The sequence below is a fragment of the Thamnophis sirtalis genome, unplaced genomic scaffold (genome assembly GCF_051295495.1).
Source record: "Thamnophis sirtalis isolate CommonGarterSnake01/CBP01778 unplaced genomic scaffold, rThaSir2_p1.2 scaffold_11, whole genome shotgun sequence".
Classification (NCBI taxonomy): domain Eukaryota; kingdom Metazoa; phylum Chordata; class Lepidosauria; order Squamata; family Natricidae; genus Thamnophis; species Thamnophis sirtalis.
The window spans coordinates 4,481,989-4,508,359 of NW_028261391.1; the positions used below are offsets into that span (position 1 = coordinate 4,481,989).

Below are 26,371 nucleotides of genomic sequence, written 5' to 3' on the forward strand. Positions count from 1 at the left end.
AAGAGGCGGGGCACCCTTTCTACAAAAATCAGGAGTTTTTTAAAACGCCACGGGACAAATTATAAAAAATTGGGACTGTCCCGCCAAAAGCGGGACGTCTGGTCACCTTACCCATTGGGGGTGTTTTTCGCTCTCCCCAGCCTTTCCTGAAAATGGCCCCAATGGGCCCACTGGAAGTTCAGAACCGGAAGGCCGAAAATCAGCTGGCCAAGACATAATGAGTCACAAATAGTTCGTAAAGAGTCCGACAGAAGCCTGCCAAAGTGTTTCGGGATAAGGCTGATAAGCACCCACCTTTATCTCCCTTGAAACGCTGCCAAAGACCTAACTGGCAATTAGCTTTGCAAAGCCACACGGAGCACAGAGTCAAAACGGAGCTTTAGACTTTGAACTGACCAGAACAAACAAAGTTGCTTCTTGCAAAGGCTCAGGTGCCTTTGCTTCTCCTTTAACTCTTATGGGAGGGACCAATCATCCCCAAGCCTTACTCCTGAGTTGCCCCTTTTGTCTTAACTGTTCTTGCCTTCTGGCAGCTCTGCGCATACGCGCACTGGGAACAGGCTCCCCCTGTTCCTCTGCTATGGTGATGTCCAAATCTGGAGGCTCCGGAGGCAGCACATAATTCCCAGATGACCCTGGCCCCCTCTCTGCCTCCAACACAGAGCCCTCATCCGAGCCTTCCCCAGACTCCAGGACTGGCCCAGGTTCCTCCCCAACCTCCTCACTGTCTGACTCTGCTGCCAGCTCCATAGGCTGATGGCAGACCACAACGCTATCTATCTATCTATCTATCTATCTATCTATCTATCTATCTATCTATCTATCTATCATCTATCTATCTATCTATCTATCTATCTATCTCTTTGTCATATCTATCTATCATCTATCTATCTATCTATCTCATCTATCTATCTATCTATCTATCTATCTATCTCATCTATCTATCTATCTCATCTATCTATCTATCTATCTATCTATCTATCTATCTATCTATCTATCTATCTATCTCATCTATCTATCTCATCTATCTATCATCTATCATCTATCATCTGGCAACTCCCCGGGGGAGGGCTTTCTCTGTGGCTGCTCCGGCCCTCTGGAACGATCTCCCCGTTGAGATCCGGACCCTTACTACCCTTCCGGCCTTCCGCAAAGCAACTAGGACCTGACTGTTCCGGCAGGCCTGGGGCTGTTGAACTATCCAGCCCCCTTCGAGGTTATGACTGTTGTTGTATTTTAAATTTCTGTTTTCTATTTTTATTTTTGTACCCCCTCCCCTTCTGATTGTTAGCCGCCCTGAGTCTTTCGGGAATAGGGCGGCATACAAGTCAAATAAAACCAAACCAAACCTATCATCTATCATCTATCATCTATCATCTATCATCTATCATCAATCATCTATCATCAAACCTATCATCTATCATCTATCATCTATCATCTATCATCTATCATCTATCTATCTATCTATCTATCTATCTATCTATCTATCTATCTATCTATCTTTCTATCTTTCTATCCATCCATCCATCTCCCTCCCTCTCTCCCTCCCTCATGCATGCCATAGGTTTACCATCATGGTTATAGAGCCTTAACATCTTTTTAATAGTGTGATGACCAAAACTGGACACAGTATTCCAGGTGTGGTCTTATAAAGGATTTATAGAGTGGTATAAGAGAAATGGTGGCTCAGTGGCTAAGACCCTTTTGTGGCTTTCTGGGAAGCCAAGTCTGTGGGGAAGCCAGATCCACTTCGCTGTGTCACTGAGTGAACAACTGATTCACTTAAAGGTGATAAGAAAAGCAGTAAAACAGGACAAACTCACTTAACAAATGTTTCACTTAGCAACATACATTTGCGGCTCTGTTGTGCAAATCACTGATTACCGATTAAATTGCAAGGGAACGTTTTACACCGTTGTTCTGGATTGTCACTTTTATGCAAGCATACACATTAAGAGGGGATGCGGTGGCTCAGTGGCTAAGACGCTGAGCTTGTCGATCAGAAAGTTCGGCAGTTCGGCGGTTCGAATCCCTAGCGCCGCGTAACGGAGGGAGCTCCTGTGACTTGTCCCAGCTTCTGCCAACCGAGCAGTTCGAAAGCACGTTAAAAAAATGCAAGCAGAAAAATAGGAACCACCTTTGATGGGAAGAGAACAGTGTTCCATGCACCTTCGGCATTGATTCGTGCCAGCCACATGACCACGGAGACGTCTTCGCACAGTGCTGGCTCTTCGGCTTTGAAACGGAGATGAGCACCATTCCCCCTAGAGTTGGGAACGACTAGCACACATGCGCGAGGGGAGCCTTTACCTTTTAGACATTTAGGACAGGTCTCCCGGGGTCCTTAAATGCTCTGGATGTGCCTTGGGCCCCATCTTACCACCAGGTGACCAGGAAAGTGTGTGTGTGTGTGTGTGTGTGTGTGTGTGTGTGTGTGTGTGTGTGTGTGTGTGTGTGTGTGTGTGAGAGAGAGAGAGAGAGAGAGAGAGAGAGAGAGAGAGAGAGAGAGAGAGAGAGAGAGAGAGAGAGAGAGAGAGAGAGAGAGAGATTTGTCCTGCAGACGTTTTGCAACCAGTTTTCATCGGAAAGAGCCAAACGATTGGAAGTCACCACCAGGGAAGGAGTGGCTTGGCAAAATGAAAACAAAAAATGCTTATTTCTAAGCCATAAAATAGAAGGGAGAGAAAAAGAGAGAGAGGGAAAGAATGGGGAAGGAAAGGAGGTGAAGCGAAGGAAGAAGGCTGCACTTTCCAAGGATTTTAAAAAAAAAAAAACAACTCAGGGAATTTGCAGAGAAGAGGACTGTATCCAAGATGCTGATCGAAGGATTCCTGCTTTGTGCCCTCTTGGTCTTCGCTTTCCAATTTCTACAGTTGCAACGGGCACGTAGTCGCCTTCCCCCTGGTCCAGCTCCCCTTCCCATCCTTGGCAATTTATGGTTCCTGGACTTTGCTCTGAAACGAGAGTCGTTGATGAAGGTAAATTTGGTATTTCTTCGAAATTTATTGATGCTTTTCAGGATGGGAGAGAGGGAGAAAGAAGAGAGGGGGAGAAAGAGAAAGAGGTTACGTTAGGAACGATCAGAGCAACTAGGATTGTATTTGTACGAAACTGGAAAAGTGAAGAGATCCTCTACAGAGGAGGATGTGATTAGGAAAATACTAGTAGGTGCAGAAATGAATAGATTGACACTGGCTATCGAAGAGAAAGAACAAACCAATTATTATAGCATTTGGGAATCATTTTACCGGTGGTTAGAGGTCAGACATAAGAATTAATAGTAAAAGAAGTTGTGTAAAATATAGAAAATGTATTAATAGTCAATATAATTAATAGAGTTAAATAAATCATGATGAGGATTGTTATTGAAAGTATTGGAAATTAAGCTAAGAAGGGATGAAATAATGAATATGATTGTAAATTTTAATTGTTGGCACAACATATTTCTACCCAGACGGCACACTGTTTAATGGAAGATGGATTGCTTATATTAAAATAAAATGAAAAACTTTAAAAAGGAATGATCAAACACACACATCCCCAATGATACGTTAAAGATGATTGTAAAAAGGATCAAAACCTTTCTGGTGGGGTTAGATTTATTTGATCTTTTCATGTTCTATTTGGAAAACTAACCACGTGGTTAAAACCAGAGGAGAGCCTCGGTTGTTTAGAACAAACATAAAAGTTTGTGGACTTCAGAGTGTTTGTTGGAAAATGCAAACATAGCAAAACCTCCCAAATAGTTGGCCAATACAAAGCCATGAACCATTTTTGACTGTAAATAATTGATGTCTTATTGTGGACTCTGAACACCAGCAGGAGATGAGTTCATTCTACCCAGGTCAATTCAGGTGGTTGGCTCAGGGGTTAAATGTATTTATTTATTTATTTTGGTTTGTCAAACATGTATGAGAAAACAAGTACTGTATTTTCCAGAGTATAAGACGCACCGGAGTATAAGATGCACCAAGGTTTTGAAGAAGCAAATTTTTTAAAAAAAGTTTTTGCACTTTGCAAACCTCCCAAAAATGGCCCGTTTTTCGCATGAGTAGCCTTTAGAAGGCTTGCAGAGTGCTCCTGGGGGGTGGGGGTCCCCAAAACCGAGCAAAAAACAGTCCGTTTTTCACAAAAACGGGCCCGTTTTTTGTCAAAAAAATTGCATGCGTAGCCTTTAGGAGGCTTATAGAGTACTCCTGGAGGCTGGGGGGGGGGCAAAATTGAGCAAAAAGCAGCCCGTTTTTAACTCATTTCTGCCCTCCCCAGACCCCAATAGCACACTGAAAGCCTCCTAAAAGCTGTGCATGGCCATTTTGGTGAATAGGGCGGGATTTCGGGAGGCAAAAATTGCTATATTCAGTGTATAAGACGCATCCAGATTTTCAGCCTCTTTTTTGAGGGGAAAAGGTGCGTCTCATACTCCAGAAAATACGGTAGAGGAATGACTATAACATATAAACATATTATAAGCAGGTATACGTATATACCAGGGGTGAGTTCCTGCTGGCATTACTACCGGTTCGGCGTGCAAAAAGTTTTGTGCGCGTACGTTAGCTTTTCTCACGCCAGACGCATGCTCCACACTCATGTACATTTGCACCTTTGCAACAACTCTAGTGATTCGCTTAACAACTGTGGCAATAAATGTCATAAAATGGGGCAATGCTCACTTAACAAATGTCTCACTTAACAACAGAAATTTTGGGCTCAGTTGTGGTCGTAAGTCCTGGGACTACCTGTAGAGTTGGAAGGGACCTTGGGGGTCTTCTAGCCTAACCCCCTGCTCAAGCAGGAAACCCTCTACCATGTCAGACAAATGCCAGTCCAATCTCTTCTTTAAAAGCTCTAATGTTGGATCGCCCACAACATCTGGTGGCAAGCTGTTCCACTGGTTAATTGTCCTCACTGTTAGGAAAGTTCTCCTTAATTCCAGGTTGCTTCTGTCCTTGATTAGTTTCCATCCATTGTTTCTTCTCCTGCCTTGTGGTGCTTTGGAAATAGATAAATAATGCTCTCTCCCTCCCTCCCTCCTTCAAACCATTACACTGTTTTTCTCATCTACTCTCTCATTCCATCTTTCAGTTAAGAAGCATCTATGGAAATATCTACACCATTTGGCTGGGGACAGAGCCATTGGTTGTGCTGAATGGCTACAAGGCTGTGAAGGAAGGACTCGTCACTTACTCAGAGGAGACCTTGGGAAGGCCATTGACCCCTTTGTTTAAGGACCTGATGGGCGACAAAGGTCAGTTCTCCATAGAAATTAACAGATTAACGGAGTTGGGAAGGACCCTGTCGGTCATCTAGTCCAACCCCCCGCCCTAACAGGAGACCCTACACCATTTTTGATAGCCTCTTCTTGAAAGCCTCCAGGGATGAAGCTCCCACAACTTCTGAAGGCAACTTCTGCTCCATGGGTGGATTGGATTTCCTGTCTGAAAAATTCTCATTTCTAGGTTGCTTCTCTCCTTGATTAGTTTCCACCCATTGCTTCTTGTCCTGCCCTCAGGTGCCTTGGGGAATAGTTTGACTCCCTCCTCTCTGTGGCAGCCCTGAGATATTGGAAGGCTGCTATCATGTCTCCCCTAGTCCTAGAGCCGAGGTGCGCAGTGGTTAGAGTGCAGTACTGCAGGCCACTTCAGCTGACTGCTAGCTGCAGTTCGGCGGTTCAAATCTCACCGGCTCAAGGTTGACTCAGCCTTCCATCCTTCTGAGGTGGGTAAAATGAGGACCCAGACTATGGGGGTGATATGCTGACTCTATAAACTGCTTAGAGAGGGCTGAAAGCCCTATGAAGCGGTATATAAGTCTAACTGCTATTGCTATTCTCCTCACTAAACTAGCCATGCCCAGTTCTTGCAATCGTCCTTTATATGTTTTAGCCTCCAGTCCCCTAATCCTCTTTGTTGCTCTTCTCTGCACTCTTTCCAGAGTCTCCAAATCTTTTCTACTTCGTGGTGACCAAAACTGAATGCAGGATTCCAAGTGTGGCCTTACCAAGGCTTTATAAAGTGATATTAACACTTCACGTGATCTTGATTCTCTCCCTCTGTTTATGCAGCCTAGAACTGTGTTGGCTTTTTTTGGCAGCTGCTACACACAGCTGGCTCCTATTTAAATGGTTGTCCACTAGGACTCCAAGATCCTTCTAACAGTTACTACTATTGAGCCAGGTACCACATATATTGTACCTGTGTGTTTTGTTTCTCTTGCCTAAAGTCTGCATGCCATATGTGGAATACACCGAGAATTATCAAAACTCTCTTATTGCCTCCTTTGTTAGAAACGCAAAGAAGATATCACAAACCAAAAGGCCCAGTAGCCCAAAAAGAAAAAAAGGAGCCATCAACAATGTGCAGTGTAAAGACTATAACAGCATTTAAGTACTAGTGACAGGTAGAAGAATACAAAGCGCGTCCATGAACACCGACTAGCTGTCAAGACATGATGAAAACGCCTTAACTGTACAACACATTGATAGTTCTAACCATAGTTTCAACTGGGAAGCAGAGGTGGTATTCAGAAGGTTCTGACCAGTTCTGGAGAACCGGTCATGGAAATTTTGAGTAGTTCGGAGAACTGGTAAATGCCACCTCTGGCTGGCCCCGCCCCCATCTATTTTCTGCCTCCCGAGTCCCAGCTGATTGGGAGGAAATGGGATTTTGCAGTATCCTTCCCCTGGAGTGGGAAGGAAATGGAGATTTTATACTATCCTTCCACTGCCACGCCCACCAAGCCACTCTCACCAAGCCATGCCCACCAAGCCATGCCCACAGAACCGGTAGTAAAAAAAAATTGAACCCCACCACTGCTGGGAAGGTGTGAACACCTTGCCCAAGCCAAAATTTCTAGAGAATTCCTGGAAGCCTGTCATGCAGACAAATCAGCCATTGATGGACACGTAGAGATAAACAACATCTATATATCATTTAAAGGAGACAATCAAAAGTTAAAAGCCACAGCAATGTATTCAACAGAGCAGTGTGTCTCCACCTTGGAAACTTGAATTGGGTGGATGGACTTCAACTCCCAGAATTCCCCAGTCAGCATGTTTAAGATGAATTGAAGTCCACTCATCTTAAAGTCATCAAGCTTGAGAAACGCTGTAATGGAACGTGGTTGTAACAACTATAGTTAATCACAGTTGAAGATAAAAATACCCAGTTATTGTCGATGGAGATTCTCAGTCATCCAGTTCATGGTTGTCCCAAAGGTGCTTTTTCAAGAGGCATCTATCTATCTATCTATCTATCTATCTATCTATCTATCTATCTATCTATCTATCTATCTATCTATCTATCATCTATCTATCTATCTATCTATCTATCTCTATCTATCTATCTATCTATCATCTATCATCTATCTAACTCTTTGTCGTCTCTATCTATCTCTATATTTATCTATATCTATCTATCTATCTATCTATCTATCTATCTATCTATCTATTTATCTATCTATCGATCGATCTATCTCTCTATCTATCTATCATCTATCTATTTAACTCTGTCATATCTATCTACATATCTATATCTATCTATCTATCTATCTATCTATCTATCTATCTATCTATCTATCTCTTTGTCATATCTATCTATCATCTATCTATCTATCTATCTATCTATCTATCTATCTATCTATCTATCTATCTATCATATCTATCTTTCTATCTTTGTCATATCTATCTATCTATCTATCTATCTATCTATCTATCTATCTATCTACCTACCTACCTACCTACCTACCTACCTACCTACCTACCACCTACTACCTACATCTATCATCTCTCTCTATCATCTATCTATCTGAGGAAGAAGAACTGAAGAAGCTTCTTGGATGAGAAGTGAAACGTCTTCAAGGAAACGCTAAGAAAGTCCACTTGCCTCTTGAAAAAGCACCTTAGGGAACCCAGCTGTTGTAGCAAGATGTTATACTCGAAGTTAAGCTGTTCAAACTTTGTGCCGCAGGTGTTTTTATGTCCACTGGCCCCATCTGGAAACAGCAAAAGCGTTTTGTCATGATGGCACTGCGAAATCTGGGTGTGGGAAAGAAGATCCTGGAGAACCGGATCCAGGAGGAGGCGCAGCATCTTCTGAAGGTGTTCAAGAGCAAGAAAGGTGACACACACACACACATCTTGCACACAATAAAGCAGCAATGAGCAACCTTGCAATGGTCCAGGAGATGCAGGGATTCACTCCCACCCCCATTGCTCTTTTTAAAAACGTTGTTATGTCTAATTTATGCCCAGTCAAGTGGCAGCAGAGAGCCATAGCTTGTAGCATCTCTATAGATCCCATCACTGGGTCTTCCCTCCTTCAGACGAAGCCTCCTGTGTGAATACAAACTCCATTTTCTCCCTTCCCAGGTTTGCCGTTTGACCCCCGAACTCCTTTATTCAAAGCGGTCTCAAACATCATATGCAACTTTATGTTCGGTCATCGCTTTTCCGAAGAGGATGCCCAGTTCAACAAATTATTAAAAACCATCCAGATGATTGTCTACATTGCTGGCAACGTCTGGGGCAGAGTAAGCATTGCATTTCTCGCTACTCCTTTGCGGATGACTGTCAGTTGGATTATAAAGATCAGGGGTGTCAAACTCGGTTTCGTTGAGGGCGGGAAGTTGAAGTACTCAAGTCGTAAAATTGCCGAAATTGAAATCTCCTGGTTTAAGTGAAATAAATCCCACACCTATGAAGAAGCATTGCAGGATGAGAGACCACTTACTACCACCGGTAGCCTCCCATCGTCCAGCGCGATCCCACAGAGTTGGCCTCCTCAGGGTGCCGTCGGCCAGACAGTGTCAGCTAGCCACCCCCAGGGGAAGAGCCTTCTCTGTGGGAGCGCCTTCCCTCTGGAATGAGCTGCCCCCGGAACTTTGTATAATCCCTGACCTCTGGCCCTTCCAACGCGCCCTAAAAAGTTGGCTTTTCCAGCAAGCCGGCCTGGCCTGAACAAAACAAAACAAATTATTTATTATTCTCAATTTTAATCAAATTTGTTTTTAAAAAATGTTATTGTTAATCTTAATTGGGTTTGTTTTGGATATTCTATTTAATTTTTTTTTAAAACTTTTGTATTATGTGTTTCTTTTAATGTTGTACGCCGCCCTGAGTCCTTGGGAGAAGGGCGGCATATAAATCTAATAAACATAAACATAAACCGATGAGAAAACCACCAGGCCACCAGCCAGGCGACAAATTCTCACTTAATGTCACTCTCCTTTGTTCTAGGCCTATGACTCTTTCCCCGCGATTATGCAGAAATTTCCGAAGCCTTACCGGGAGTTGTTTGAACACAACGAGTTCATGCACAATTTGGTCAAGGACAAGGTGCAGAGTCACAAGGAGAGATGGGAAGAAGGCAACGAACCACAGGATCTGATTGACTTCTATCTGAAGTTCATATCCAAGGCAAGGAGAGGGCTTCTACACTTGTTCAGCTTAGCCTCCCCAGTTCTCAGTGACTGGCAGTGGTGGGTTTCAAAAAAATTTTGAACCTACTCTGTGGGTGTGGCCTCCTTTGTGGGAGTGGCTTGCCGCCCATGTGACCGGATGGGAGTGGCTTGCTGCCCATGTGACCGGATATGAAGATGCCGACGACACTTGTCAGAACCACCTTAAATTACCTCACACACAGCACTGGCATGCATAAGAATAGGATGTCAACTTGTTTTTTAAAAGGCATCTTTGGTTTGCGTTCAAACAACTTCAACACACACAATGTTCCGATTGCACCACAAACGCAGTAGTCATCCTTACCTTTCACAGAGGCACTGAGTTTTATAAATAGGAGCATGATAGTGTAGAATAATCATATCCAAGGACCGGTGGTGGGTTTCAAAAAATTTTGGAACCTCTTCTGTAGGTGTGGCCTGCTTTCCGGGTCCACTGGTGGAACCTCTTCTAACCGGTTCGGTAGATTTGACGAACCGGTTCTACCGAATAGGTGGGAATTGGTGGGAACCCACCTCTGGCGGATGTGCAGAGCTACCAGGAGAAGGCAACAGCTAAGGAAGACTCACTGCGCACCAGAGGTGGGTTCCTACCAGTTCGCACCTATTCGATAGAACCGGTCCGTCAAATCTTCTGGACCGGTTAGAAGAGGTTCCACCAGTGGACCCGGAAAGCAGGCCACACCTACAGAAGAGGTTCCAAACTTTTTTGAAACCCACCACTGCTGCGCACGTGCTGCCTATGTGCATGTGGTAGACACCCAGCCCCGTTGCACCGTACCAGTTGTACTGGGATCCAGAACCCACCATTGGTTGAGGGCTACTGTACCTGTATCTGGCCACGTCTGGACTAACTGGGAAGGCTGACCGGGAGAAAGAGAGGGAACCCAGAACATAATTTTGGGGTTTATTCCTTTCAACGGGCGGATCTAATGAAAAATCTCCTGCTCATCCGCCTTTTCTCCTATTTTCCAGAGCACAGAGGACTCCGATTCCTTTTCCCGTGAGGACAACATGGTTCAAACTATTGTCGACTTGTTGATTGGGGGAGCAGAGACCAGCACGACCACGTTGTACTGGGGCTTTCTCTATTTGCTGAAATATCCAGATGTGCAAGGCAGGTGAATGCAGCTGCCACCGCTTTGGAATGTGGGTGTCTGCTCATTGGGTCAAAGCGATATGCAGGAAGCCGTCAGCTTACCACCCAATCCATTTAGTGACCATTCAATGTTACTCTTGTGGCCCATCGGCTGCCAGCAGAACCAGCAGCAGAGTCGAGCAAGGAGGAGGAGTGGGGAGCTTTGGGCGGCTTGGGACCCTTCGGAAGGCCCTGTTGAGGGAGCAGAAGCAGAGACAGATGCAGAGTTGGGGTCTTCCGTCTGCCCCCCAAATGGAGAGGCAGCTGTCTTCGGGGCCGGAGCTGAGTGAGAGAGAGGAATGCATGGGGCCCATCCCAGATGCATAGAGGAGAGGAGGAGAGCAGAGCAGTGGAAATCAATAACCCAGCTCTCAGGGGTTGTAAAGGGGTTGAAAAGAGGTTGTAGATACTAGCCAGCTTCTCCCTGGCTGGGAAATAAATAGGAGGGGTTTGGGAGTGGCCTGTTGTCGCAGACAACTGTTAGTTTTCCAGTGTACATAAATCAAGTCGGATTCTTTTGCCAGAACCAGGTTTGTTGGGACTCCGTACGTGGAGTGCTGCCGGAGTTTCCCTGCAAGGAAACAATAGGTAGTGCATTTGCCTCACCTGGTGTGAACAGAGACTGTTTCTGGTTGGCTTACCCGTATTTTTTGGAGTATAAGACGCACCGGAGTATAAGACGCACCAAAAATATCGAGGCTAATCAAGAAAAAGTAAATGTTATTGTGGAATCACAAATGTCTTGCAGACTGAAGACCTAATGGTCTTCACCCAACCTCCTTAACCAGTTTTGGTAAAGATTTGGTAAAGATTTAGCGGGTGAAATCACACATTGTGATCGTCATGAATGACGGATTAGCATGTTTCACTACTCCAGTATGCCGGATGACTTTATATAAAGGTAGTCCTTGAGTTACGATCATAATGGAGCCCCAAATTTCTGTTGCTAGGCTAGAGAGTTGTTAACTGAGTTTTGCCCCATTTGTATGACTTTCTGCCCACTGTTGTTAAGTGAATCATTGCAAATATTAAATTAGTAACATGGTTGTTAAGTGAATCTGGCTTCCCCACTGACTTTGCTTGCCAGAAGGTCTGAAAAGCAGATCACATGACCCAGGGACACTGCGACCGTCATAAATATGAATCACTTGCCAAGCATCTGAATTTTGATCACGTGACCATGGGGATGCTGCGGTTGGTCGTAAGTGTGAAAAATGTTCCCAAGCCACTTTTTTCAGTGTGGTTGTAACTTTGAACGGTGACTAAATTAACTGCTGTAAGTTGAGGACCAGCTGTACTCAACGTATTTTGAAGCTAACAACTTGTCCCGATACTTGTTGTTTTTCCTGGCACTTAACAAGCAGGCTAGTATTTGTCAGTATTGGCTGCCTCGTAACCCACTACCCTTTCTGGTCAAAATAAAGAGTCATGTGGTAGGTCATGTGGTTTACTTAGTACTTATCATTTTTAGTACTTATCGCACTTCCCGGAAAAGAAACAACGAGTACCGAGATACCACTGCAAGTTGCTTCATTGGAGCAATAAAAATAACAATTAACTAGGTCCCAAGTGAAAGAAATTAATCGCAATTCGCAGGAATCAGGAGAGATAATGACAAAGCAATATTAAGATAACCCCACAATGCAGAGGTGTCAAACTCAAGGCACGGGGGCTGGATCCAGTCCCCAAGGTGTGCTTAGGTCTGGCCTGCGGGGCTGCCCAGGAAACAGCAAAGTATCGGCCTGCAGTGCCTCTGCCAGCAAAAACAGGGTTTGCAAGGGCCATAGATGGCCCTCCTGAGCTCCTTTTTTGCTGGCAGAGAGTTGCAGGAAGCCATCGCAGCAAAAAACGGAGTTCAGGAGTCAGTTTTCATTGGCAGAGCACCTGGGCTACCACAGGTCCCCCCGACAACAAGTGATGTCGAGCTGGCCACACCCATCCTGTCCAGTGATGGGTTCCGGATCCCGGAATGCTAAGATGGGGCCGGGCGTTCACCACATGCATGCAGGCTGTGCATGCATGCACACACATTGCTCTGCAATGCTCCAGCTGCTCAGTGGAGTGGAACACAGGAACTGTGCACTGCGTGTGCATGCACAAATGGCCCAGTTGGCTCAAATACAGGTAAGGAACGCGGGCAGGCAGGCCCTCCAAAGCACCGTTCCGGTATGGTGGCTGCTGCTCCCAGCAGGCACCGGTACGCTCATACCAGTGCGTACCGGCTGGAACCCGCCAATAATCCTGTCCCCCAAGGTCAAATTCAACCATGATGCGGCCCTCAATGAAATTGAGTTTGATAGCCCTGCTGTAATGTATCTATCTACAGAAAAAATCCACCATGAAATAGATGCCATTCTGGGGCCTTCTCAAATCATCACTTATGAGGATCGGAACAGATTACCCTACACGAACGCTGTGCTACATGAAATTGTTCGCTACAGCAATGTTACAATCACTGGGCCCTTTCGGAAATGCCTGAAGGACATCGTTATCATGGGATTCCCAATTGGAAAGGTAAATATATATATATATATTTATAGCACAGGTTCGAATCCCAGTAAGGGTGTGGCTAGCTGATGAGAGCTAAATAGCTTGAAATAGATCTATACTAGTCTCCCTTTATTTATTTATCAGCACAAATAAAAACACACACACACACACACACACACACACACACACACACACACACACACACACATATATATATATATATATATATATATATATATATATATATATATATATAATTTATCAGCACAAATGCAACATATGTATGTATGTATGTATGTATTGTGTTACAACCCCTGGTATGCCCAAATATGGGAGGAAGCATACTGCTTCCTTTCTCTGTCTATCGGCTCACCCCAGGAGACCATCCAGACAGAAAGCCATTATTTTTAATGTTGCCTTTGTTACATTTGTGTTGCATGCATATATCTCCCCCACCCCCTGCTCACCTACAACAGCTTGTTGTGGGACACTTATTATTAGCACAAGATAATAATCGCTAAGGAGTTTCAAAATGCGGGGCTAAATTGACATTCTGTTTAGTGAAGCAAGGACTGTCGTCATCGTTGTTGCGATAGAGAGAATCCCAAATGAGCCAGAAAGGCTGGGTTTGCAAAATGCTGTCAGAGAAATAGATTCAAAGTAAAAAAACAGAAAGAGGTTCAAAGTTGTGTAAGGACAGGTAAGCCTTACAACAGTTTGTAAGCCTGTAATGACCATTCGGCGTTAGTGCGGCACTGAAAAACGTGATGTAGGAGCATTTTTCATACTTAAAGACCATTGCAGAATCTCTGTGGTCACATGATCAAAAAGATGCTCGGCAATTGTAAGGCATTTGATAAAAGCATTAGACCTATATTTTTCGGAGTATAAGGTGCACCTTGTTCCCTCAAAAAAGAGGCTGAAAATCTGGGTGCATCTTATACACTGAATACAGCATTTTTGGCCTCTCGAAACCCCGTCCTATTCACCAAAATGGCCGTACATAGCTTGTAGGAGGCTTTCAGAGAGCTCCTGGGGGCTGGGGAGGGCAGAAATGAGCAAAAAAACAGGCCGTTTTTTGCTTAATTTTGCCCCCCCCCCCGCAGCCCCCAGGAGCACTCTATAAGCTTCTTAAAGGCTATCCATGCCCTTTTGGGGGCAAAAAACAGGCCCGTTTTCATGAAAAAGGGCCATTTTTTGCCCATTTCCCTCCCCCCCCCAGGAACACTCTACAAGCCTCCTAAGGGCTATTCATGCCCCCCCCCTTTTTTTGAAGAAAAAACACCCCCCCCCCCAAAAAGGTTTATAGCGAATGATTCACATTAAGATCACGGCATTTGTTTTTAACAGCCGCGGGGGGGAAAAATGTTCGTAAAAACAGGCCTAAGTGGCAACTGCTTTATGACTGTGATAACTTGACAAGAGCCAAAGTGGCGCAGTGGTTAGAGTGCAGTACTGTAGGCTACTTCAGCTGACTGCTAGCTGCAGTTCGGCAGTTCAAATCTCACTGGCTCAAGGTTGATCAGCCTTCCATCCTTCCAAGGGGGGGTAAAACGAGGATCCAGATTGTTGGGGGGCAAATATACTGACTCTGTAAACCACTAAGAGAGGACCGTAAAGCCCTTTATAAGTCTAGCTGTGATTGCTATGCCTTCCTTCCTCCTTCCTTCCTCCTTCCTTCCTTCTTTCCCTTCCCTTCCCTTGGTTAAAGTGCATTATTGCAGGCTGGACCTGCCCACTGCCACCAGTTCGATCCTGATCGGCTCAAGGTTGACTCAGCCTTCCGTCCTTCCGAGGTTGGTAAAATGTGGACCCAGATTGTTGGGGGGCAAGAGGCTGACTCTGTAAACAACTTAGAGAGGGCTATAAAACACTGTGAAACGGCATATAAGTCGAAGTGCTATTGCGATTGCTATAACCATAATTGCAGAGCTTAATTACGGTCATGCGCTGAGGACTACCTGTACACATGCTGACCCAGGGAATTTTAGGAATTGAAATCCACCCACCTTAAAAGTTTCAGCGATTGGGAAACACTGTTCTCACCTTTCAACTTTCTTCATTGTTGGGAAGGAGAAAACCTGGAGAATTGTTGGCCCTTCTTCTCAAGATGATTTGAACAGATCGTTTGTAAAACAAGAACTCATAATTTCCTTTGTTTTTTTATTTTCCAGGGAACCCTTTTGCTGCCCAATGCCCATTCTGTGCTGTATGACTCAGAGTGCTGGGAGACACCTTGGAAATTCAATCCGGAGCATTTCCTCGATTCCGAAGGCAATTTTGTGAACAATGAAGCTTACTTGCCATTCTCAGCAGGTAATGTTATGATCCTGCTTTCCAGAACCCAGCCTGAATCAACTTTTAGAAAACCCTAGGGCAAAGATGATCACATGACCCGGGAGACTTACAAGCATCATAAATTTGAACCAGTGTTTACATTTTGATCACGTGACCATGGAGATGCTGCAACTGTGACATCGTAACTTTGAATGATCACTACATGAATGGTTGCAAGTCAAGGACTTCAAATAAATATTGTAGGCGAGAAAGAAAGAAAGAAAGAAAGAAAGAAAGAAAGAAAGAAAGAAAGAAAGAAAGAAAGAAAGAAAGAAAGAAAGAAAGATGGATGATAGATGATAGACAGAAAGAGAAGATAGATAGATAGATAGATAGATAGATAGATAGATAGATAGATAGATAGATAGATAGATAGATAGATAGATAGATAGATGGATAGATAGATATAGGGCGGGGTATAACCTTTTCCTAGGGGGTCACAGCAACACTTGTAATAACAACACAAATAATTCATACACCATTCGAAAGCCCATCAAAAACTGAGTTTATTGACACGATTTAATAGTCAGTATGACCACCATTAGCCCTTCGAACAGCATTCAAACGAGGTGGATAAGAACACAACAAATCTTCAAACAGTTCCGTTCGATTTTCCAGATTTTTCAACACAGTTTCCAAATTCATTCTCAAAGTTTCAACCGAAACAAATTTAACATTTAATAGCTCATTCAATTCAGTTTTTTATGGGCTTTAAAATGAGGTGTCGCGGAAGTTGTAAACTGCTGTCGATCTTGCTGTGACCCCCTAGGAAAAGGTTATGCCCCGCCCTGTAGATAGATGGATGGATGGATGGATGGATGGATGGATATGATAGAGATAGATAGATAGATAGATAGATAGATAGATAGATAGATAGATAGATAGATAGATAGATAGATAGATGAAAGATGGATGGATGGATAGATGGATGAATGCATGGATTCATGGATGGATGGATAGACAATGATAGATAGATGATAGAAAGAAAGATGGATAGATGGATGCATGGATTCACGGATGGATGGATGGATGGATGAATAGATAGATATATAGATGATGGATGGATGCATGGATTCATGGATGGATGGATAGATAGATAGATGGATGGATGGATGGATAGAAAGATAGATAGATAGATAGATAGATAGATAGATAGATAGATAGATAGATAGATAATGGATGGATGGATGATAGGAGAGAGAGAGAGCTAAAAGAGAAAGAGAAGGAAAGAAGTAGAAGAGAGGGAGAGAGGGAGGGAGATCCAGCCATCATTGTAAGTTACTAATTCTTCTCTAGAAATGCATGTCTTTTCCTCCATGTAAGGCAGCCATCCTTAATCCACAGTCACTATTCCTTGGGTAGAGCAGGATTCTGTTTGGGATGTGTTTCCTTTTGTTTTCAAACCCTCCCTTAAACCAATGGCTGTTGCTTCCTCCTTCTCTCCCAGGACGACGTGCATGTGTGGGGGAGTCCTTGGCCAGAATTGAGCTCTTCATTTTCTTCGCCAACCTTCTCCGTTCATTCAAATACCAGCTCCCACCGGAAGTAAAGGACGTCAGCTTTGAGGATATCACAGGGGTAACCCGCCAGCCCGTCCCGTATAACCTCTGTGCTTTACCACGCGAAGCCGCCTGATGCCTTTTTCCTTCCGGGAACACTTGACCGAGCAAGGGAAGAAGAAGTTTTTAAGTAGAGTGTCTGTGGAGGTTCCTTTAAAAAGAGATTGAACGGCCATTTGTCTGAGTAGGGGGGTTGGACTCCAAAGTCCCTTCCAACTCTGCTAGCCTGCTATTCTGCCTGCTTTCTGCTCTAAATGTTATCCACTTGCCATGCAAATGTCCCCAATACAGACCAGAAATCACACAATTAAAAAAAAAAAAACTTGTCTTTTTTTCCATATTGCTAGTCCACATTTTTATTTGTTTTATTTCAAAAGACATTTCAACACCACCTCACTTATTTAAAAACAAAATGAAACGAATATCCAGTGTTTCCAAATCTTAATTATTATTTTTTTAAAAAAATGCTCTCCAAAGATACTTAGGGAAATGAAATGAATATTGTATGAGCTACTGGAAGGAAAGTAAGAATAGCAAAATAATCATCCGGATTTATATTTTGCATGAAATCACATTTCTTCCTATCGCTTTTGTAAGATATTTCCAACCCTCCTGATCGTCGTCTTTTGACAGAAACCCCATAAAAAAAATCTTTGCCACTCCATTGAGTATAATTTCCCCCCCCACAAATCGCTTCCCTGAATGCTTGTATTTTAACTCTGCCACGGTTTCCATTACCTAGATAATAAAGGGGAAAATGGGATCGTGTATATTTTGGCAGGGATGGCAAATGGACAGCATTTTTTCCCCAGATGTTCTTGGATCAGCAAATGTGGCTCTATTTAAAGAAGAAAAATAAGGAAAAGTTGAAGAAAGCAAAGGAAATGGAGAGATGAAATTTAAATAATAAAAAAGGAAAAAGTTGGACCAATGAAAGGAAAGACGAAGGAAATGGGAGAGATGACATTTAAATAATAAAAATAAGGAAAAAGTTGGACCGACCAAAGGAAAGGTGAAGAAAATAGAGATGAAATGGGATCGAGGTTGAAATAATGCCAAGGAAACACACGCTACAGCATTGTTTCTCAACTGTGGCAACTTGAAAACGGGTGAACTCCAACTCCCAGAATCCTGCATTGCTAGCTAGGGAATTCTGGGAGTTGAAGTCCACCCATTTTCAATTTGCCAAGGTCAAGAAACACTGTCCTTTAAAAAAAAAAGGCCATTAAAAACTCTTTTATTCCAACCACCATCAGTTCAACTCATTTTTTTGTGCCATCTTTTTCTTGGGGAAATATGTGGATATTTTATCGTTTCACATGAAATAGGTGGCAAATAAATTTCATAATAAATAAATAAATAAATAAATAAATAAATAAATAAATAAATGATAGATAGATAGATAGATAGATAGATAGATAGATAGATAGATAGATAGATAGATAGATAGATAGATAGTTAGTTGAGGGGAAACGGAGAACCGGGAGAGATTTAGTGATATAAATCTCTTCACTGCCAATTTGCCATGCTGTGCCATGCACGCTTTGGTTGTGCTCTTGCAGGGAATTTAAGGTGCTCCGTGTGCAACACCCCCGTAAAGAGTTCAACATCAATGTTGAGGGATGTTTGTTTATAACAGTGGTGGGAAACCATGGCCCCCTTTTATGACTTGTGGACTTCAACTCCCAGAATTCCTGAGCCAGCTGGCTCAGGAATTCTGGGAGTTGAAGTCCACAAGTCATAAAAGGGGCCCATGATTCCTCACCATCGGTTTAAAACTACAGTACGATGCCCAAGAGGAAAACTGCAATATAAACCGAAAAACGAATCCACAGTGGAGAAACAACGCGCTAGTTCAGAAATATATGGAGAGCGAGGAGAATTCTGGGAATTGAAGTCCATACTTCTTAAAAGTAGCCTAGACCAGGTTTAACACAGGCCCGGAACCTGGTTTAGAGCAGAACCTACAATGTGATAAAGAGTCTAACACAAACCATGAAGAAATCTTGCGCAAATAACGGACGTTTTTGATAAATGCTGTCATTTATATACACTACAGAATTCACAAATTCACTTACCCTGTTTTGACCACATCATGCAGACACAGATGGTCGTAAGCCGCAGAAACACCGAAAACCAAATTTATGCCCTAATTTTATTGCTTCTCGAGCCCTAAAGAATAGAAGGACCCAGCACAGTTGGTATGCAAAAGCCATTAATTCTGACCAGGGGTGGTATTCATTTAACCTTCCCTACCGGTTCGCGAATGTGAGCACACGCGCCACCTCTGCGCATGTGTTCAGCTTTCCGCGCATGCGCCTTTGGCTAAAATAAGGCCTAATTGGGATGTCACAGAGCCGGGCAGTTGGGCGGTTAGGGCCACCCACGATTTCCGCTACTAGTTCGGGTGAATACCACCTCTGATTCTGACCTCTCTCGACTGTAAAATGTCTCTCTTTGAACACAAAATGGCCGACTCGCCTTCCAAAAGATCATCTTGATTATTTAGGAAATATTTCCAGCTCAAAGCAACTTTGGTTCACGTTCAAAACCTCTCCATTTTGAGCCCAAAACACTTCATCAATAATCAAAATGTCTCGTTTCTCGTTTTCCAGGGAGTAAAAATTGGAACAGTTCAAATTCAAAACCTTTTGGACGGCCAAAGGTCCAATTCTTGTGCGTTCCAACTTTTTGCTGCTTCAAAACTTCCTGAAATGTCACAGCCTCCTCTTCTTCTTTTTCCACCATCGCTCCTTCCCTCTTCGTTGGCAAGCCTATCTTTCTGCAGAAGTGCCGATCGCTACGGGGAATACAAAAGCACGCACACACCACACACCGAGGGAATATTATCGCCACGGGACCAAAAAAACCAATCTGAACACCATCACAATGTACATAAATTTTAAATTGATGTTTAAAGGTGGCCGGAATGAGAAAAAGAAAGGAATAGAGACGCAGCCAGAACCAGGAAGAAATCTTGAAGATTTCAACGTCAGTTGAAGTTCAGATAAGTTTTGTTTTGTTTTGTTTTTAAAACCAAAACGGGAGGGAAACTTGAGCTGGGATGTCACTCAAGTTTGTTTCTACAGAAAAGTTGGTTAAAAGTCACGGGATGTTCCTTTAACCCACGAAGCTTGGAGACCCAACATAGATTTTGGAATGATTTCAATTTAAACTAAAGCAAGTTTGACTTCCTTCTTAAAGGTCTCCGTTATTTCTTCCTGTAGCAAAAGGGTCGCTCCAAATTTACATTTTCATCACAGCCTTGAAAGAGACCTGCAAAAACCGAGTGGGTGGGAAAGGAAGAGATTAAAAACAAAGAACTTGGATGAGTCAAGAAGAAAAAACAAAAAATAGGTTATCGACTTCAGGATGTTGCTTTTAGAGAACAGGAATTTGGACACAGAAGCTGGAGAAATTCATCCAATAAAAATGAGAAACAAAAGAATTCTTAACAGACAGATAGTCCTCAACTTACAACCACAACTGAGCCCAAAATTTCTGCTGCCTAGCAAGGCAGTTGTTATGTGAGTTGTGCCCCATTTTATGACCGTTTTCCCACAGTTGTTAAACGAATCATTGCAGTTGTAAAGCGAACCACCCCAATTTTAATCACATGACCACAGGTAAGTGTGCTAAGTGATCATGAGTCACTTTTTCCAGTCCCGTTGTAACTTCAAATGGCCACTAACTGGACGAGTGTAAGTCGAGGACTACCTGGATTTGATAATTAGAGAAAAGACTCATTGAGGGTATCAGGGGTTGCCCCAAAGAAGAGGGAGTCAAGCTATTCTCCAAGGCACCTGAGAGTAGAAGAAGAAGCAATGTGTGGGAATTAATCAAGGAGAGAAGCAACTTAGAACTGAGGAGAAATTTCTTGAGAGTGAGAACAATGAATCAGTGGAACAGAAGTTGCCTCCAGAAGTTGTGAATGCCCCAACACTGGAAGTCTTTAAGAAGATGTTGGATAGCCATTTGTCTGAAACGGTATAGGGTTTCCTGCCTAGGCAGGGGGTTCGACTAGAAGACCTCCAAGGTCCCTTCCAACTCTGCTATTGTATTGTATTGTATATTTTAGCACACTATTAATGATAATAATACAATTACATTACCTAATCTAAGATTAGGAGAAAATCTGTCCTTGTGTCTAGTTGTTCTGATGTGCAGTGCCCTATAGCGTCATTTTGAGGGTAGGAGTTGAAACTATTTATGTCCAGGATGCGAGGGGTCTGTAGGTATTTTCACGACCCTCTTTTTGACTCGTGCAGTGCGCAGGTCCTCAATGGAAGACAAATTGGCAGTAATTGTTTTTTCTGCAGTTCTGATTATCCTCTGAAGTCTCTGTCTGTCTTGTTGGGTTGCAAAACCAAACCAGACAGTTATAGAGGTGCAGATAATTAGTAATTAGTAATTTAATAAATTTGTATGCCACCCAATCCTGTAGGACTCTGGGCGGCTTACAGAAACAGGATAAAAGTTAAAAGTTAAGACAGACTCAATAATCAGTAGGGCAGAAGAACAACTGGAGCCTGTTCCCAGGGTACGCATGCGCAGAGCTGCCAGGAGAAGGGAACAGCTAAGGAATAAGGGTCGACTAGGGAGTAAAGCTACAGGTGGATAGTGAATGGCCCCTCCCAGAAGGAATAAAGAGGAGCAAAAGGGGAGTGGAGTTTGCAGGAGACCACCAGTTCAATTCATTAGGGTGAAGACCTGTTCCTGACTTCTTGCCAAGTATTGTCTGCTACAGAGTGGCGTTTGGAAGATATCGGCCTGGCAGCTCTCCAAGCCTGATAAAGGTCTGTAGTTGTGAAATCTCTTGAAAGACTGTTGGCCGGGACTTTGCTGGAGAGGAATTCACTTTAAACTAAATAAAAAGGTTTTTTTATCAGGACCAGGAGTCGGCTTCATGCTTTTGGGAAGCCTAGGTCAGAACAAACAGTCCCTTATTTTCACCGCCATGGTGACGTCAAACACTAAATGAATAGTTGTAAGTTGAGGACTACCTGTATTGGGGCATGCTGTAGGAACATCTTGGCCAGGGTTTGGTGGGGGAGGGGGGGGCGGGGGCAATGTAAATCTACCCCAAAGTCAAAAAGCAAAATAAAACTGCTATAGTAAATTCCCAGGAGCTGGACTAGAGGATCTCACGGTCCCTTTAATCTTTACTTTCTCTACGATTCCAAGAAAGAATTCACAATGATGGGGAATGCTTCGTGCCCCCCCCCCTTTCCACCACCCGCTTCCCCCTCCACCCGCGTTTCTTTGGAAGTTTTAGCCCCAATAAAACAAACCTTCTCATCTTGCTCGTAAACTCATAAGCTCGTAAAATTAAAAAAGCCTATTTTATGGCTTTTTAAATGAAAAAAAGAGATTGGAAGAGTGAAAGAGAAGCCAGAGGAATGTTCAGAAAGGAGGAGCAGAAAAGGGGAACTTTAAGTGCCTCCTGGTATAGAATATATATATATATATATATTTACTGCGGCCAGGGGAGAAATTAGTGGGTTTCTATACCAGGAGGCCCTTAAAGGCAGAATAGTTTGGAAAAATTACATCAGGATTGTGGCCCCCTTAGAACTGACCAGACATCACGATTTACTCGTTCTATAGTTGGGGTGTTAACTGAATTTTTACATCTCTTGTCTCGCTATATACCGCATTTTTCGCACTATAAGACGCACATTAGCTTTAAAGGAAGAAAACAAGAAAAAAATCTGCCTCTCCATCCCAGCATCCCTCTGGTATTCATCTGGTTGGCATCCTTGCAGCAAACAGCAAACAGCCTAGTCAGCTTCAGCATGTTATCACAGCCCCCGCACGTGGCTCGTCAAGGCTCCACTCCGTTGCACCCACCACTGGTCAACTGAATTGAGCTGCTGCCGCCGCCGAGGAACACTAGAGCCTTCGCTGCCGAGCAGCTGACTGGCGGTTGGATCGGCCTCTCAGAATACCACCAATCAGCTGTTCTAGGTGGCGGCAATTGCCACTACTACCACTTGCCGCCACCCCCATTCGCTGCTGCTGCTGTTCGCCAGCGCCGTTTGCCGCCACCATTCGTTGCTGCTGTTCACCACTGCTGCTGTTTGCCGCCACCACTACTGCTCGTCACTGCCGCCATTCGCCGCCGCCGTTCACTGCCACTGTTCACCACTACTGCTGCTGCCGATCGCTGCCATCACCGTTCACTGACAATCGCTGCTGCCGAATGGAGGCGAACGGCGGTGGCAATAATCAGCAGCGGTGATCCCCGCCACCTAGAACAGCTGATTGGTGGTATTCCAGGAGGCCGATCCAACCACCAATCAGCTGCTCAGCAGCTAAGGCTCCAGTGTTCCCCGGTAGCGGCGAACACCAGTAACAATGACAGGGGGCGGCGAATACCACTACACCAACCCCCCCTCCCGCCGGCCGCAACATTCGCTCTATAAGACGCACAACATTTCCACCCACAATTGTCTGTGTGTGTGTGTGTCATATAGTCCGAAAAATACGGTAAGTGACTCAGAGTAGTGTACAAGTAAAAATAACCAGGTAGAAAAATATATAAAGATAAAAAGATGGAGAGAGCCAGCAAGCATCATCAGGGTTGCATGCCAATCTCAGATCCCCATGCTTCGTTGGCTTATTAAGTTGGCTTATGGCTCAGCAGAATGTGAAAATGCGGCATATGAGACCTTCAGGTGGATATAGTAGGGCTGGTCTAGAAACCAGGAGACTATGAGTTCTAAAACCGCTTTAGATATGAAAGCCGGCTGGTGACTTTGGGCCAATCACCAGATGGTGAGTTTTAGTCCCACCTTAAGCGTGAAAGCCGGCTGCACCCAGGGGTGAAATTCAGCAGGTTCTGACAGGTTCTGGAGAACCGGTAGTGGAAATTCTGAGTAGTTCGGAGAAATGGCAAGTACAACCTCTGGTCCCAGAGTGGGGAGGGAATGGAGATTTTGCAGTATCCTTCCCCTGGAGTGGGGTGGGAAGGGAGATTTTGCAGTATCCTTCCCCTGGAGTGGAGAGGAAATGGGGATTTTGCAGTACCCTTCCCCTGGAGTGGAGAGGAAATGGGGATTTTGCAATATCCTTCCCCTGGAGTGGAGTGGGAAGGGAGATTTTGCAGTATCCTTCCATTGGAGTAGGGTGGGAATGGGGATTTTGCAGTATCCTTCCCTTGGAGTGGGGAGGGAATGGAGATTTTGCAGTATCCTTCCGCTGGAGTGGAGAGGGAATGGAGATTTTGCAGTATCCTTCCCCTGGAGTAGGGAGGGAATGCAGATTTTGCAGTATTCTTCCCCTGGAGTGGGAAGGGAAGGGAGATTTTGCAGTATCCTTCCCCTGGAGTGGGGAGGGAATTGACATTTTACAGCATCCTTCCCCTAGAGTGGGGAGGGAATGGAGATTTTGCAATATCCTTCCCCTGGAGTTGGGTGCAATTGAGATTTTGCAGTATTCTTCCTATGGAGTAGGGAGGGAATGCAGATTTTGCAGTATCCTTCCCCTGCCACGCCCACCATGCCACGTCCACAGAACCGAGAGTAAAAAAAAATGAATTTCATCACTGGCTGCCCCCCCCTCGACATGCCCGTCGTTTCCTTTTTCCACCCAGTACGATTCTGATCTTTGCCGTTTTCCCATTTTTTCCTCCTTGGTCGATGACTTTTTGGTTACTTCGTGCTGCCTTGTTTTCTTTGGAAGGACAACGTGGAGCGGGGTGGAAACCGTACATTGCTAAATCCCATAGAAAGGAAGAGCTCACCTCTTGCAGCCTTTGCCCCAATGTCTCCTTGCTCCAAATGCTCTTCCTGTAGAAAAGCAAACACAACCTTATTAGAAGTGCAGAAAGGGCGCCTGTCACGGAGAATTCCCCGGAGAATTCCCAGAGCTTCTGGTTTTTTCCTCCTTCCTAGCAGCAGAAAAAAGGAACCTCGGATCATCCCACAGCAGAAGACGCCGGGAAAATCTCCCACGTTCCGAAATCAAATGCAGAAAGTGGGGAGGTTTTAGGAGCGCTAAAGATGATCTCTTAGAATAGTGTTTCTCAACCTTGGCAACTTGAAGATGTCCGGACTTCAATTCCCAGAATTCCCCAACCAGCATTCGCTGGCTGGGGAATTCTGGGAGTTGAAGTCTGGACATCTTCAAGTTGCCAAGGTTGAGAAACACTGTCTTAGAATGTCATTGCCCATGGTCTGTCTTCCTTTCGTCCCTCTTCATCCTTCCTTTTCCTTCCTTCCTTCCATCCACTTCCATTCCTTGCTTCCTCCCATGCATCCAACCAACCAACCACCCATCCATTCATCCACTCACTCTTTCCTTCCATCCATTCCTCCCTTTCCTTTGTCTCTTCCTTTCCTTCCTCCCCTCCATCTTTTCTTTCCTCCATTTCCTTCTTTCCTTCCTTCCCTTTCTCCATCTCTTCTTTCCTCCATCTCTGCCTTTCCTTCCTTCCCTCCCTTTCTCCGTCTCTTCCTTTCCTCCATCTCTTCCTTTCCTTCCTTCCCTCCCTTTCTCCGTCTCTTCCTTTCATCCATCTTCTCCATTCCTGCCTTCCTTCCCTCCCTCCTTTCCCTCTATCTCTTCCTTTCTTCCACCTCCCCCTTTCCTCCCTTCTTTCCTCCCCCATCCCTTTCCTCCATTCCTTCCTTCCTTCCATCCATCCATCAAGTACAATTGGGGGGGATTATGACAAACCCCACAGCTGAGAGTTGGAAAGGCCCAGTGAGGTCATCAAGTCCCATCTCCTATTCAGGGGTGGAATCAAATGGGATCTTTTTCCTCTCTGCCTGTTTGGTTGGGGAATTCTGGGAGTTGGAAGTCCATGCACATTAAAGATTCCAGGGCTGACCAACTCTGAATGGCTTTCAAACAACATGGTGTGTGCTCCAGGAAAAAAAAATGGAATTAAAATCCTCCTAAATTCTCATCCAGAGTCAGTTGCTGACACATATGACTGAAATAGGCTGGATGGCTGAGTGGTTATAAAGTACAGCTGCTTTTCGGAGTATAAGGCACACTCCCCCACACCTCCTAAAAATGGGTGGAAATGTCAGTGTGTCTTATACACCAAATACAGCTATTTTTGGCCTCCCGAAACCCCGCCCCATGCATCCCAATTCAGCTAAAAACGGGCCCTTTTGGGATGCACAGAGGGTTTGGGAGGCCTGCAGAGTGCTCCTGGGGGTCGGAGAAGGCAAAAACTACTGTATTTCTCAAAGTATAAGACGCACCTTTTCCCCTCAAAAAACAGGCTGAAAATCTGGGTGCGTCTTATACACTGAATACAGCATTTTTTGTCTCCCGAAACCCTGCCCTATTCACCAAAATGGCCGTAAAGAGCTTGCAGGAGGCTTTCAGGGAGCTCCTGAGGGTTGGGGAAGGCAGAAATGAGTAAAAAATGGACCCATTT

The 26,371-nt window shown here is 44.3% G+C and overlaps 2 protein-coding genes across 3 annotated transcripts in view; one reads left to right on the forward strand and one right to left on the reverse strand.

Annotated features, from left to right (window-relative positions):
- Window positions 1–2,526: 2,526 nt before the first annotated feature.
- On the forward strand, window positions 2,527–17,313 carry LOC148043448 (cytochrome P450 2J2-like). The gene is made up of 9 exons (XM_087725082.1): window positions 2,527–2,978; window positions 5,083–5,245; window positions 7,965–8,114; window positions 8,366–8,526; window positions 9,233–9,412; window positions 10,429–10,570; window positions 12,918–13,105; window positions 15,256–15,397; window positions 16,866–17,313. The coding sequence occupies exons 1-9, from the start codon at window positions 2,814–2,816 to the stop codon at window positions 17,051–17,053; spliced, it is 1,479 nt and encodes a 492-aa protein (XP_087581208.1). The 5' UTR covers window positions 2,527–2,813; the 3' UTR covers window positions 17,054–17,313.
- A 2,551-nt stretch (window positions 17,314–19,864) lies between these two features.
- Window positions 19,865–26,371, reverse strand: part of CAPN10 (calpain 10) — a 30,059-nt gene continuing 23,552 nt past the window's right edge. For both annotated transcript variants that reach the window (XM_087725084.1, XM_087725083.1), the window contains 2 exons: window positions 24,722–24,767; window positions 19,865–20,253 (listed from right to left, as the gene is read on the reverse strand). In XM_087725084.1, coding sequence (XP_087581210.1) covers window positions 20,224–20,253; window positions 24,722–24,767 — 76 coding nt within the window. In that variant the 3' untranslated portion in view covers window positions 19,865–20,223. The remainder of the gene's footprint in view (window positions 20,254–24,721; window positions 24,768–26,371) is intronic.

Excerpts from the sequence above, each read along its gene's own strand:
- LOC148043448 (XM_087725082.1), top strand. The coding sequence starts at position 2,814 with ATGCTGATCGAAGGATTCCTGCTTTGTGCCCTCTTGGTCTTCGCTTTC. Across the intron at positions 10,571-12,917 it reads GAAATATCCAGATGTGCAAG|AAAAAATCCACCATGAAATA; the intron begins GCAGGTGAATGC and ends ATCTATCTACAG. Across the intron at positions 15,398-16,865 it reads TTACTTGCCATTCTCAGCAG|GACGACGTGCATGTGTGGGG; the intron begins GTAATGTTATGA and ends CTTCTCTCCCAG.